The sequence below is a fragment of the Heloderma suspectum genome, chromosome 4, assembly GCF_057233095.1.
Source record: "Heloderma suspectum isolate Gila_16-S chromosome 4, 16-S_ref, whole genome shotgun sequence".
Classification (NCBI taxonomy): Eukaryota; Metazoa; Chordata; class Lepidosauria; order Squamata; family Helodermatidae; genus Heloderma; species Heloderma suspectum.
In genome coordinates this window covers 55,437,055-55,451,095 of record NC_139461.1, presented here as the reverse complement: position 1 = coordinate 55,451,095, position 14,041 = coordinate 55,437,055, and the positions used below count along the sequence as shown (strand labels likewise).

General features: G+C 44.1%; 1 protein-coding gene across 1 annotated transcript; it reads left to right on the top strand.

Annotated features, from left to right (window-relative positions):
* The first annotated feature begins 477 nt into the window (after nucleotides 1-477).
* GDAP1 (ganglioside induced differentiation associated protein 1) lies at nucleotides 478-11,052 on the top strand. Its single transcript, XM_084849266.1, has 6 exons — nucleotides 478-690; nucleotides 3,858-4,050; nucleotides 4,627-4,800; nucleotides 6,483-6,577; nucleotides 6,920-7,034; nucleotides 9,433-11,052. The coding sequence occupies exons 1-6, from the start codon at nucleotides 574-576 to the stop codon at nucleotides 9,813-9,815; spliced, it is 1,077 nt and encodes a 358-aa protein (XP_084705392.1). The 5' UTR covers nucleotides 478-573; the 3' UTR covers nucleotides 9,816-11,052.
* Nucleotides 11,053-14,041: the final 2,989 nt, after the last annotated feature.

Genomic DNA, 14,041 nt, shown 5'->3' with positions numbered 1-14,041 from the left:
CAAAGTAGATCAATCACAATGGGGAAGAATTCTGAGCCATTAAAATTCATGGAAGCAGTTCCATCAAATTACATTTGTGAAGGGTGGAGGACAAACCTTGCAAGGAAAAAGCAGTCTTTGCCTGCCCCCTGAAAAAATCCTTTGTGGATTTTTACCTCCTCTCTAACATGAAAAGCGGTACAATCTTTTGAGGGATGTCTGGCAGCCAGGTTTCTGCTGCTTCAGGGCACATTCTTTCTTTTTCTGCAAATCAGAGAAGAGGATCCAGGAAAGACGACCCCCTCTCCCTTGATTTCTATTCACCCTTTTCTAAATCTCTGAGATACACAATCGGATGGCAGTTTGGACAACTGTTCCACCATCTTGCTAAAAATCAGGTTCTGCCAGAGACTGAGGGCATCATCAGGGTAGAAACTTCAGTTGTCAGCAATGAGCATGCTCCATCTGTGGAGCAAACTCAGTAACAGCGAGGGGAGGGAGAGAGAGAAAGGGGGAGAGAGAGGGGGGGAAAAAAAACACAACGCACCGCACTGGCAGAGTCTCAGAGTGAGTTAAACAGGGAGAAAAGGTGAAATGGCAGAAGGGAAGGAGGACCAGACTGCAGGCAAAATGCCCCCAGCTGAACTGGATTCCAAGGCAGAGGCCAAACTGATCCTCTATCACTGGACACAGTCTTTCAGTTCCCAAAAGGTGAGTGGTTAGCCCGGCTGGTTCCAGGAATGTCAGGTTTCAGAACCCGGACAGCTCCTTCTGCCAATTGTGCCCACCTTAAGGGTGGCTGCTGTGCTTGCATGTATTGTACATTGAAGTGAAGCTGTGTGCATGCCCCTGGGGAAGAGAGGAGGGAAGGGGAGGGTGTGTAGGCCGGGAGGCTTGTTAAACAGGCCTCAGAGCCCTTACCACCATTGCCATTGACTATTGTCCCCTGTAAAATTATCAGCTGTTTCCAAGAATCAACAGGAAAAAAAAGAAACATTTTTTGCCTGTTTCTTCAAATATGGGATTCTGCACAGAAACCACAGAGCAGCCTTCCCCAGCCTGGCATTCTCCAGAGGTGTTGGACTAGAATTCCCATCATACCCAACCAGCATGGCATGGCTGCCATTGAGTGTACACAGTGAACCAAACTCTTCTAGCTTCCCCTGAGCAAACATTTTGGTCTCTGCCATATGATACACTGCCAAAGCAGACTTCCCAAGGCAAGTGATGCCCCACTCCAGTTGATGGATATATTCCATCACGTTGTGAGCATGTCCCTGTCAGAATCCACCAGGAATGTGGGGTATGGAGATTAAATAGTGCAAACAACATGTTAACATTGATCATGCTTTTTACAAAGCATGCTTAATGCGACTACTTTTATTTTGATGGATAATAATAATAATAATATTTATATCCCGCCTTTCCCCCAATACTGGGTCTCAAGACAGCTTTATAACATTAAAACTTGTACAATTAAAACCTATAAATAGAAGTATACAAAAGTTAAAAATATAATTAAATCGTCAATAGTATTAAAACTGTATAAAATATCAAAATGCTAAAGGACAACAAGAAATATAACCATAGTGTCCATCTGTCATGTTCTCACAGGTCCAGACTAGCTATCCCCAAAGGCCTGCTGGAACAAATGCCTGTGAAAGGCATTTTAGATGCCTGCGAAAGGCTATCAAGGAGGGTGCCACTCTCACCTCCCTGGGAAAGGAGTTCCAGAGCCTTGGGGCAGCCACCGACAAGGCCCTCTCCCGCGTTCCCTCCAGACGTGCCTGTGATGGTGGTGGGATGGCGAGAACGGCCTCCCCTGAAGATCTCAGGGCACAAGTAGGCTCACAGGGGAGAAGATGGTCTTTCAGATAACCTGGACCCGAGCCGTATAGGGCTTTATAGGACATGGCCAGCACTTTGAATTGTGCTCGGAAACAGACTGGGAGCCAGTGGAGCTGTTTTAGCAGGGGAGTGGTATGCTAGGGAAAAGCTACCAGTGGAGCCCCAATCCAGTGATGCATTTGTGATCTGGATTGGGGCACAGCACAGGGTTCCCAGTAGGGATGTCAGAGAATTCCACCACAGACTCCAGTGAGGCCAGATTCTTTAGAATCCGGCCCCCTGTAATCCGTGGCGGAACGGCCTCCCCCCCGCCACCCCGCGGAATCCCCCTGGGAAGGAGCTTACTTGGCGGCGGATGTGGTGGCTCCGGCAGCGGGCAGCGGCAGCTCCGGTGGTGGCTCTGTGGCAGCAGCTCTGGCTGGTCTCCTGGCCAGCTGTGGCCGGGCTGCTCCGGCTGCAAATGGCGGCTGTTGTAGTGGCCACCATTTGCATGCTTGCAGTCAGCCGTGATAGGCTGCGTAAGTATTTATGTAGCCTATCATGGTAAAGGCAGCCACACAAATGGCAGTAAATAGGCTACCTAGGTAAATACCTAGGTAGCCTATCATGGCTGACTTCAAGCACGCAAATGGTGGCCGCTATGACGGCCGCCATTTGCGGCCGCAGCAGCCTGGCCGCGGCTAGAACTCCGGCTGCGGCCAGCCCCATCAGTGGCTCCATGGAGCTGGTTCAGGGAGGATTCCAGGGGGGAGGGACGGAACGCCTCCCCCCCACCGCCGATGCCCTGGAACGGACGGGTGAGTAGGATTTGTACATCCCTAGTTCCCAGTGAGAATTGCCCTTCTCCTGGGCTTCTGTGTGCTCTCAAGTTGCTGTTTGCAGATGTATAGACAATTCAGGAGTTAAATAGTGAGGGCTAGTTACCTTTTGTACAGTTTTAAAGAATTAGTTGAGAGGCTTTGTACTATACTTTTTGAATCTATGGTAATCAAGTGGCTTACAAAAGAATAGTAAAGCAATATAATAACATCCAATAAAATAACTTATTAAAAACAGAAAAGACAGCAGCAGTGTTGAAAACACACTGGCATCAAAGGTATCAGCAGATCAGATTCAAATGAAGAACAGAATGCCTGTTGAAGAAAGTAAGTTTTGGCCATTCTGCAAGAAGTAAGCCCTGTAGGGATGTCAGAGAAATCCACAATGGAACCAAATGAGCTCAGATTTTCATGAATCTGACCCACAGTGGGCTGGCTTTCCCCCTGTCAGGCAGATTCCGCGGACTTGCGGTGGTTGTAGAAAAATATGCATAAAAAAAAACAACAACAAACAGCCAAAATGCTCATTTCCCTCATAGGCTAAAGCATGAAAATTGGCATTTGGGAGGGAGTTTGCACATTTTGGCACATGTAAATTTGTGTAAATTTGGAAACCAAAAAAATCCAATTTTGTCGATGGGCAGACAATGGAACAAAAGATGCCTGACATCTGCGAAACACAGACAGAATGGATTTTACACAATTCATACATCTCTAAAACTGTGATTAAGGGTGCAATCCTATGTGTGTTTAGACAGAAAAAGGCCCTACAACTCCCAGCATTCTGGCTGCAGCATGCTGGGAATTGTAGGATTTTTTTCTGTCTAAACATACACAGGATCGTTCCATAAACCAGGTGGACTTTCCCTGAGAGGATGCCTCATTATCTAAGCACCATTACAGAAAGGGACCTTTCTCTTATGGCCACAGAGGTGTGGATTGCTAGGGATTAAAAGCCATCAGATCTTCCATGGCTTGGTTCACCCCAGGATAATCAGAAGAATGAAAATAACCTAAATGGGTTCAAGGGAAAGAAAGCCAAGAAAAGTGAGATGAATTGGTCAATGTTACAAAAAAAAAGCTGAAGTCTTTCAGAAACATTCGGAAGAGTGCCCTTCATGTGGGTTTATATACTGCTTCTATGAATCAATAAGAAATTAGTAACAGGACAGCTATAAATCTTCAGGCAGAGAGTTCATCCATCTTTTTCAGGTGCGTTTGGTGATTGCTGAAAAGGGGCTGAAATGTGAGGAGCATGATGTCAGCCTTCCACTGAGTGAACACAATGAGCCGTGGTTCATGAGACTGAATGCATCCGGAGAAGTCCCCGTGCTTATTCACAAAGAAAACATCATTTGTGATGCAACTCAGATTATTGACTACCTTGAAGAGACTTTTACAAATGGTAACAGGAGTGTGTGTGTGATTTTTAGTCATGCAAATTTTGTGTGTGAATTATATCTTACCGTGCGGGGGTTTGTTTACATGTCTTATATGGTCTGAGTAGGTTGTCAGGATGGACAGGTAACATGCAGCTGAGTCCTTGAAGTGCACAGAAAAAATGGGCTGGCAGGAAAGCATTTGCAAGGTGGATTGGGGACAAACATTATGGCTATAGTCAGACATGGGCTGCTATTTTCTGACCCCCCATCTCCTTCATAGGAACCTGGGAAGCTTCCACATCAGTATTTGTCCATCTAGTCCAGTATTGTATTCTGCCTGGCAGTCTCTCTTTAGGGTCTTAGGGGTTCACACCATCACTGGCTACCAGATCCTCTTAATTGGAGGCACCAGGCATTGAACCTGGGGCCTTCTGCCTGCAAAGGAGGTGCTGTTCTATTGAGCTATCCCCTACAGCTACCTGTCAGGATGAAGTTTGGCAGCTGTGGCTTCTCCTATCGTAGTGGTGCAGTGTACTATTAACTTTGATCATTATACTTTTTAATTTTGTTTGAACTGTCATCTATATTTTTCCACCCAGAAAAAACTCCAAGGCTAATGCCAGAAGAAGGAAGCATGTACTATCCAAGGGTTCAACATTACAGGGAGCTCTTGGATTCCTTGCCTATGGATGCTTATACACATGGCTGCATTTTACATCCTGAATTAGCAGTAGACTCTATGATTCCAGCTTATGCCACAACTAGAATTCGAAGTATGTATCATTAATACATTAACAGTATTTTATGTGCCTGCACTGGTATCTGTGGTGTTTCAAATACAATTCAAAGTGCTGGTTTTCATTTCTCAAGTCTTCAGTGTCTTGGGCCCTAAATGTCATTTTGCAGTCTGGAATTAGAGCGAGGGCACCCTCTTGTCTTCACTACATTATCCACATGCTTTATTGCAACAATACATAGGCCAGCTCGCATGGTAATTTTTTGCCTTCATGTGATTTCCACAGATTCATCCATTTTAAAGGATGTCTTATAGAGTTGCTGCTTTTTAGGGTCATTTCCTGTGATCACGGCATCTGAAAAACATGCTTCCATACCTACAAGTTTTAGAGCCATTGGGTAGAATCCAAGTAAAGTCCTACTTAGAGTAGACCCATTGAAATTTCATTGGGTCTACTCTTAAGTAGAGCTTTAGGTGGATTCTACTCAATGCCTTTGTGAGCTGGACCCTTAGGAAGTGTAGCATAAATATAAAACTGACCAATAAAAAGGCATTAGTGGTAGCTGAACCAATGATAAAGTTCCCTTATAAACCCAAGCATCTTCAGAAGAAAAGATCTTGCCCTATATTTTTGTTTATTATTATATGAACTACGTAAATTGCAACAATAAAATAAAAGCACATACGGGTTTTTTTCAGTTGCTCTTTTCACTCGAAGAATTTATATTAGATATGGGGAATTATTTCTGCACCAATAACTTCAGGGTTTGTGCCAAGTGTATAAGATAATGGCAATGGGGAGACAGCTTTCTGTGGGTAGGTTAATAAAATGATCATAACCCATGTGTTTTAAGCTAACTATGTTGGACTATTAGGGAGCAATCCTATCTAGATAGGCAGCCGCCTCCGAACTTGGAGGTGACTGCCTATCCAAAGCAGGGCAGGAGAAGCACAGAGGGATCGTTCCCTCCATGCTTCTCCTGCCCTGCTTTTTTTGGCTAGACAGCCTATTGTGGCTGTGTAGCTGTGGGGCCGCGATGGCTTAGTGGTTAAGACGCTGAACTGCAGACTGGAAGGTCGGCAGGTCAGCAGTTCGAGACCCGAGTGCTGCGTGACAGAGTGAGCTCCCATCTTCAGTCCCAGCTTCTGCCAACCTAGCAGTTCAAAAGCAAGACATTGCAAGTAGATAAATAGGTACCGCCTCGGCGGGAAAGGTAACAGCGTTCCGTGCACCTCGGTGTTCAGTCATGCCGGCCACATGACCACGGAAGCGTCTTCGGACAGCGCTGGCTCTTCGGCTTAGAAACGGGGATGAGCACCGCACCCTAGAGTCAGACACGACTGGTTGGGGACACCTTTACCTTTTTACCTTTAGCTGCGGGAGGATGGAGCAGGGAAGGAGGCTGCTGTAGTGTCGTACAGGCAGTTACAATCTTCCCACCCCAGAACGTCCCCACCCACACCCCTTTCTGGCCCCTCCACGCTCCTCTTGCGAGTGCAAAGGATAGGCTCTTCCGCGCTGCCTTGGAGGCAGCATGGAAGTGGGGGGAGGTCAGTTCCCAGATAACAGCATACCTTATGGCTGTCTAGCCACTGTCTAGCAGCCATTGGATTGCTTCCTTAATGAAATCTGATAGTTAACTTTTAGTGAACTCATTAGTGATCTTATTTAAGTGAGGTTGTTATACGCTTTTAGTGAGCTTACTATTGTTTATTCAGGCCAAATAGGTAACACTGAATCTGAATTAAAGAAACTTGCTGAAGAAAACCCAGATCTGCAGGATGCATACATAGCAAAACAGAAACGTCTCAAAGTAAGTATAGAATATACCTGACTGGTAAAAAGCTGGCACAGCATGGTTGGGTGGCTTGGGGTATGATATTAATATGGGATACCACTTGTTAGTACAAGCATTTACCCTCAGAACAATTCCATCTTAAGGGGAATTGTTTGTAATCACTCTGCTTTTGTGTACATCCTTTTTGCTGTTCCTGCTGCATGACTGCTTATACTTGTGTTGATGCAGTTGTGCACTGATGCATGGTTTACAGCACAATTCCTCAGAATTATGTCCCACCTTGTTCAACAGGGCTTACTCCTAGGTAAGTGTACATAGGTTTATAGCCTAAATATATAAACTTTTCATTTTCTTTAGTCTAAACTGATGGATCATGATAACATAAAATACTTGAAGAAAATATTGGACGAACTGGAAAAAGTTTTGGATCAGGTTGAGACTGAGTTGCAAAGGAGAAATGAAGAAACACCAGGTAGGCAATCCTTCACATTCAGTTCTCGGTCAGATAGTTGTCTTAATTTGGCAAAGGTGGTTAATGCAATGATAATTGCTGGATCGGACTACCCATAGTCTGAAGGCACATGAGGCAGCCACCTTGCTGAAGCTAAGCAGGTTTCGGTCTAGTCAGTGCTTGGAGGGCAGTCTACCTGGGAACACATGAGTTCCATGATGGAAGAAAGGTGGGATATAAATCTAATCTAATCAAATCAAAATAAATAAAATACTTGGGGCTGGTTCCCTCTTTAATGAGGACAGGTTGCAGAGGGAATATAGCTTCTGTCTCAGCAGAACAGCATTAGCTGCCAGTTAGTTTACAGGCCAAATATAACCAGGAACATGGCTGGGAGGATGCTATTGTACTCCTGTTCCACAGGCAGCTGGTTGGCCATTGTGTGAACAGAATGATGGACAAGGTGGACCCTTTGTCTGATCCAGCATGGCTCTTATGTTCTTAAAGCTCTATATGGCTTTATGGCAAGCAATCTTCAAGGGACAGTACATGTTCTTAGAAGTGAAGATGATATCCTGGCTCATGTGCCCTTGATTATGAAGTTATGGATCTCACTATACCATGTGAGCAGTGCCCACCACTGGCAGTACAGAAATGCAGTAATATAGAAGTACCCCAAGAAAATAACAAGTACTTACTCACTTTACATGATTAAATACATATACTTCTTATATTTAATTCTAATTATTTTCATCCAGAACGCCTGGTCATATAATAAGAAACATCTTTTTCATATTAAAGGATGCAATCCTAACCACACTTACCACAGAGTAAGTCCCACTGGCTTCAGTGGACCTTACTTCTGACTAAACATGTCCAGGATTGCACTGTAAGTTGCTGCTAGGACAAGTGCAATGAAATCCAAGGAGTCATGCCAGAAAATGTCACACCCCTTCTACCCAGTACCACTGGATTTTCATACCACCTTAGACAATTGGCTAAGCCAAAGGCATTCAGTGTTTTCATGAGTTTTATCCTTTTTGTTTAAAACCTGTATCCTGTCATTTCTGCTGCTTTTAGATTTAACAATAACAAAAATATTTGTGTGTCATGTGTGTATTTTATATTTCTTTGAATAATCATCAATTTTCTGTTTTTCTATCCTGGAAAACAAAAGTGCACATATGAAAAAGTGCCAACAACATATGAACAGCATTCTGTGGATTTTCTGTCACATACTAACTTTGCTTGTATTGTAGATCTGCAATTCCATCACTAGGCAGGAGTTGGCTATAGACCAGGTGTTTATATTTTAGGTACTATTTAGACCGAGTTGGATCACTCAGACATGTGATTGGTACTAGCAGTCTTATGCTAATAACCATGAGATGTTAAGAAATGTCTGGTTCTTCATTTTTGCATTATTGTCACAGGAGGGGCAATTGGGCAATAATATAGCTCATGTGCTGCATTTATAAGGTTCACTCACCAGAACCTGTAGTTAAAGATCTTGGAAAGCAGGGGTGGGAAATATCTTCACTTGAGACCCCAGAGAACACCAAATGGACCATTGTTTGACCTGGCGTAGGGTTGCTTTTTGTATACTTATCATAAAAATACCAGTTCCCATAGGATTTTTGTAATAGATGTCTGTGCATCGCCTGGCTCCCATCTGGATGTGAGATGATTGATAACATCCATCATATGTGTCAACAAACTGCAGAACTGGAAGGAACCTGCAAGTCCTTTATTCCAGCTGTGTCCCAGAGAAAGCCCATCTATAAACATCTACATTATGCAGATTAGCCCACTTAACCTAGGTTGTAGACTGTCATAAGTGAAAAGAAGTAGGAAGCAAAACGTAAGGCAGCCCATATCCCCCAGCGGCTGCCTATACAGCTTGCTGTAAGTGCCCTACCCCCCAAGGGTGCTCTGTCACCCCAATTCTCCCCCTCCGCATGCTGCCATCTCTGCTAGACAGGGCACTATTGCAAGGTGCCAGAAGTATAGCAGGAATTCCAGGGAAATTAACCCTGGACATGTTATGTGCAACACTTTTATTTTCATGGGGAAGTCGATTTAGGAATTATTTCCTACCCAGGAGAAACTGCAGAATTTGAAGACGTTTCATGAGCTTGGGCAATCCTATGTAGGCCACTTGGAGGCACCTTTCAAAGTCAGCCTTTGACAAATGCATCCAGTTCCGATTCAGCATTGGCCAACAAGACAAAACATGAATATGATCTGAGGAGTGGTGCTTTTCAGGCAACCTATTTGGCATGCCTTTGCCAGGAGCAATATGGGATCGATGGCTAGTGGAATACAGTATACAAAACAGTCACAGACTGTAGCCCTCGGGATCTTTTGCATTGTTCTGCATTTTATTAGTGCCTAATTCTTTTTGTCTTCATTTCTGTAGAAAATGGACACCAACCTTGGCTCTGTGGTGAGTTTTTCAGCTTGGCCGATGTCTCCCTTGCCGTTACATTACATCGGCTGAAGTTCGTTGGACTGGCAAGGAGGAACTGGGGAAATGGGAGGCGACCTAACTTGGAAGCCTACTATGAGCGTGTCTTGAAGAGAAAAGCATTTCACAAGGTTCTAGGACATGTGAACAACATATTAATCTCAGCAGTTCTCCCAACTGCATTTCGAGTGGCCAAGAAGAGGGCACCCAGGGTTTTTGGCACAACTCTTTTACTTGGCTTTTTAGCAGGAATAGGGTATGTTGCTTTTGTGTGTCTTCGGAAGAGATTTCCCAACATGCTATTGTCAATTAGACCAAGGCAAAGTTATCCATAGATGTTTCTTTGCCAGGTTATGTAAACAGACTAGTTAATACCCCAAAGAAGTTGATTTGAGGTATAACGGACCCAAACATTGCCATATGTTATTACCTTCCTGCTGTTATAAAAGTATATTGGCAATTAAATGGCAACTAAATCCTGAAAAAAAATAAGACAATGGCTTGGATCCTGAGTATTGCGAGCAGAAGGAGGCTATGTAATGGAACTTACCTGTCACCTCCTGCCCCCAACATCCCTTTTGGCCCCCCGAAAAGTCTCTCTGGAGGGTTGGAGGAGCCTTCTTAACAACATGGGATGTGGTGCTCAGGACTGATGGGGGAGGATGGAATTATCCCAAATTGAGTAGATGGATCTTGCAAAAATGTAGTGCCGCTCAAGCAAGGTGCCTTTGTGCAGTTCTGGTCAACTCACTCTCCCTTGGCAGCATCCTGGGCCCCATCTCATGCTGTTCAGGAAGGTCACCAGGGGGCTGGAGAGGGAGAAGAAAGAAGGGAAAATTCCACAGGCTCCCTTCTGCTCCCAGTGTTCAAGATCCAAGCCAGTATAATGTCTTTTTAAAACTGCAGGTCTTATGGAAATGTGCACTTAGAAAGAATAAACAGTCTTTCATTTTTACCCAAAGCTATTCCTTAAGATTTTATTTTAATATGGTCATTTGACAATTACATATTTCTCGCAGTTCAGAATGGCCGGCCCCTGACTGATTCACCACTTTGAATATATTATGTAACTGGGATGGGCATGCCGCATGGGACTTAGATTGGTTTTGTAAATATGGATAAATGTCACCCTGTTACATTAATGGCTTGTTACACTGTGACTGGACTCAAACACATTTTCCTAAAAGGCCAGTTAGTTACATATAGGTTGACATTGCAGCACATGAAAAGCATGAGTAGATAGTTACTAGGTACATGGTTGGCTGGTTTCCAGGGCACAAATAACAGTTAGGAATCAGCACTCTGTTGATTTTCCATGAGGATTAGATAGGTGAATGGAATTTGTTCTTTGACGAAGCCTTGCACAGTCGTGTCATGCACTGTCGGTTCATTCAGAAGCACTGTGCACCGTGCTTATTGTGCATATAAATGATAGGTGTGTAATTCTTTTTAATGTAAGCATATCTTTTGTGCCTGTGTATGAATGTAGCCCATGATGTGCCTCAGAAAATGTCTTCTCCACAAATACAGAATCTTCAGAAAAAAATAAATAAATTTGTAAATGGAGTTGTGTCCATGAATGTAGTTCTTTCTTCTTTTTGCAATTAAAGCCAGTCTACCAAGCAGCAGTCTGGCTATTAAGCACACATTCAAAATGAAGCAGCTGTCTTAATAGCATGGGGCTGAAGGGCATGAAGGCCATCTAACAAGGGAGCATGATCTTCCATACTGTAACACAGGCCCTCCCAATACAAAGAGGAGAAGGAGCCCTGGTGTCCTAAGGGCTCCAGAAGAAGGCACCTATATCACACAAGCTTTTCCCCTAGATAACTGACTAGGGGATTATATTTGCTCTGCTGGCCAGGACACTTCCATTGGAGGTTAAGATCCCATTTTTGATACATGAGGCGATACGCACTGGATTGTGTGACCATCTACAGGATCATTTCTTTGCAGTTTCTTGGTGTCATCTACCTTACCCTGCCATTGCTTCAGCCCCTTTCAGTCTGTCTTCCTTATATTCTGTTCTTTAAGTTCAATACAATGCAGTAGTTCCAAGGAGATGTTGCAACCCTGGCTTGCTGACATGGATTTCCAGCTGAGATTCCTGCTTGCATCATCGTCCCTTGGTTTTAGCTTGTTATTAGAAGTGAGAGTCTCCCAGTCCCAGCAACTCTCTAGAGCAGGGATGGGGAAGCTGTTGACTCTTGGGAAAAATTGATCAGCGGCAGAGGCACATCTGATGATGGGTGGAGCCAGAGCCAAACTTGGGCAGAGACTGTAGAATTGCACAGCTCTTTCTCTCAATGTGCCACCCCATCTCTTCTGTTCTCACTCTCCCACACACATATGAAGTGGAAGATGAAGCGATTCCCAGTGGGGCAGCCCAAGAGAGCAAGAGTGGGCCCACAGTGTTCAGAGAGCCAGATGATGCTGGTTCCTCATACCAGCTCTATTGGATCCTGTGTACTTTTCTGTGTACTTCACTGCAAAGCAAAATAAGGAATCCCAGGTGGCTTTTTTAGTCCGGCCTACCATATTCTACAGCAGCGGTAGGCAACCTGGCACCTTCAGTTATTTAGAACGAAAACTCTCATAATCCCTAATCATTAGCCATGCTGGCTGGGGCTGATGGAAGTGGTAGTCCAAAACAGCTGGAGGCACCAGGTTGTCTACCCCCTGTCCATTCTAGATATAGGAAGAGTGGGTTGGCTGGATTGTCACAGTGAAGCATCTCTTCTTCACCTTGTGCTGCAAACGGTTGGTCCCCACTGGCTCACCATTATTCGTCACTGTGAAGGTTTGAGGCCTACAGAGGCAAAAGAAAAAAAGTTCAGACTTAGAGGCCTGGGTTTTTTTTCTATTGGGAGGGGGTATCCCTGAGAGGAGTAGTTTCATTTCCGCAGTTAAATTTTAGTTTCATTTCCCCAGTTAAGTTTAATTTCTTCAGGTTCGAAGCAGTACTTTCAGTTTTGAAGGAGGAGGGTATATAAAGAGAGCAAGAGAGCCAGTAAGAGGAGAATGAGAGCAGAGTCAGGAGACCAGAGCAGGAAAAAGCAGCCTAGAGGAGTCTAAGTGCAGCTAGGGTAATGGAACTTGCGGGTTGCAACTTTTATTTTAATGCCTTTTGTATCACTCCTCTCTATTGAGTAAATTACTTTTAGTTGTGATTTGCTTGTTTTAAATTTACCAGTAAACTGTTGCATTAAACCCCAAATGTCTGGAATGTCGATCAACCCAAATTGACAGCCTAACCCCCATGTTATCAGGAAGGGGAGGTTTAAAAGAAGGAAAGTGGGACTCTTAAGGAGGCAAGAGATCCTTAAGGAGTTTCTCAGGAGGTCTGGGTCATAAGGGGAACCCTGACAGTCCCATTGTACTGGTGTCTAGGGACAGAAGGCCTGCAGTCACATAAAAATGGAGGTATCAACAGGCAAAGGCGTGGGGTAGACTGGGCATCCTGTTGCTTCCAGCTGGAAAGATTCGGATGCCCCCTGGTAAGTTGATCATACAGCTGAGAGAAACTGTCAATGGTTGGCTATTGATGAACAAGCTGGCAATCCTTCAAATATCCCTGATGGTTTCTCATGTCTTGTCCCAAGTAGGGGCCTGCCCTACTGTTTGGCAAGCACTGCACCACATCATACTGGTTTTCAATAAAGTCATCATATGATACATAGCTAGAAAATACATCTTGGGTGTCACTGTTGTATACAAGGGATAACCAAGTTTTGTATTTCCAGGTGAAGATCTGTGCATCAGACTTTGGTTGCCACAGACATATCAGTCCCATATTATAGTCATAACTGGCATGCATTTTGAACTGTAATGTATGAAAAGGGATTGAAATAGAGGATAACATATAACTATGGTTTGAAATGGATCATAACACATGTCTGCTTCAACTATATATTACTGATACGCTTCAATGGTGCCAGCAAAAGGGCAGAACTCAATTTCACACGGCCAGGGTCCCTTTCACCTAACACAACAATTCTTCCCTGAATCCTCACAGTCCCATTCTAAAGACACAATTCTGAAATGAGCCCTGTTAGTTTTGATGGGACAAAATCCGAGATGAAACTAAATGTCTTCTTTCTTAAGTAAATAATTGTCGCCTAGAAACTCAATAGGAGCGGAGTGTTAAGGTCTTGAGTGTTTTAAACCCATTCATTTGATTACAAGGGGCTGAAGTGTCCCAAGTTAGATAATCTGAGGGCTCTTGCTGAAGCTAAGCAGGTCACGGTCTGGTCAGTGTCTGGATGAGGGAACTACCTGTGAACCCCGCGTAGGCAATCTTGAAATCCATGATGGAAGAAAGGTAAGATATAAGCCTACTAAATACATGAATTAATTGAGGCCATCATCTCTCTAACAGCTGCTGTGGGAGCCTGATGAACCACTCATGAGGTGCTCAGCATAATCAGTGAGGTACCACTCTGCCAACTGAAAATAACTGTCAAAGGTGGCATGGCAATTCACTAGCTGAAATTACTAGTCACTATTTAATAGTACTAATGATTTAACAAATGCCATTCTGATTCTCTGCTCAATCTCACTA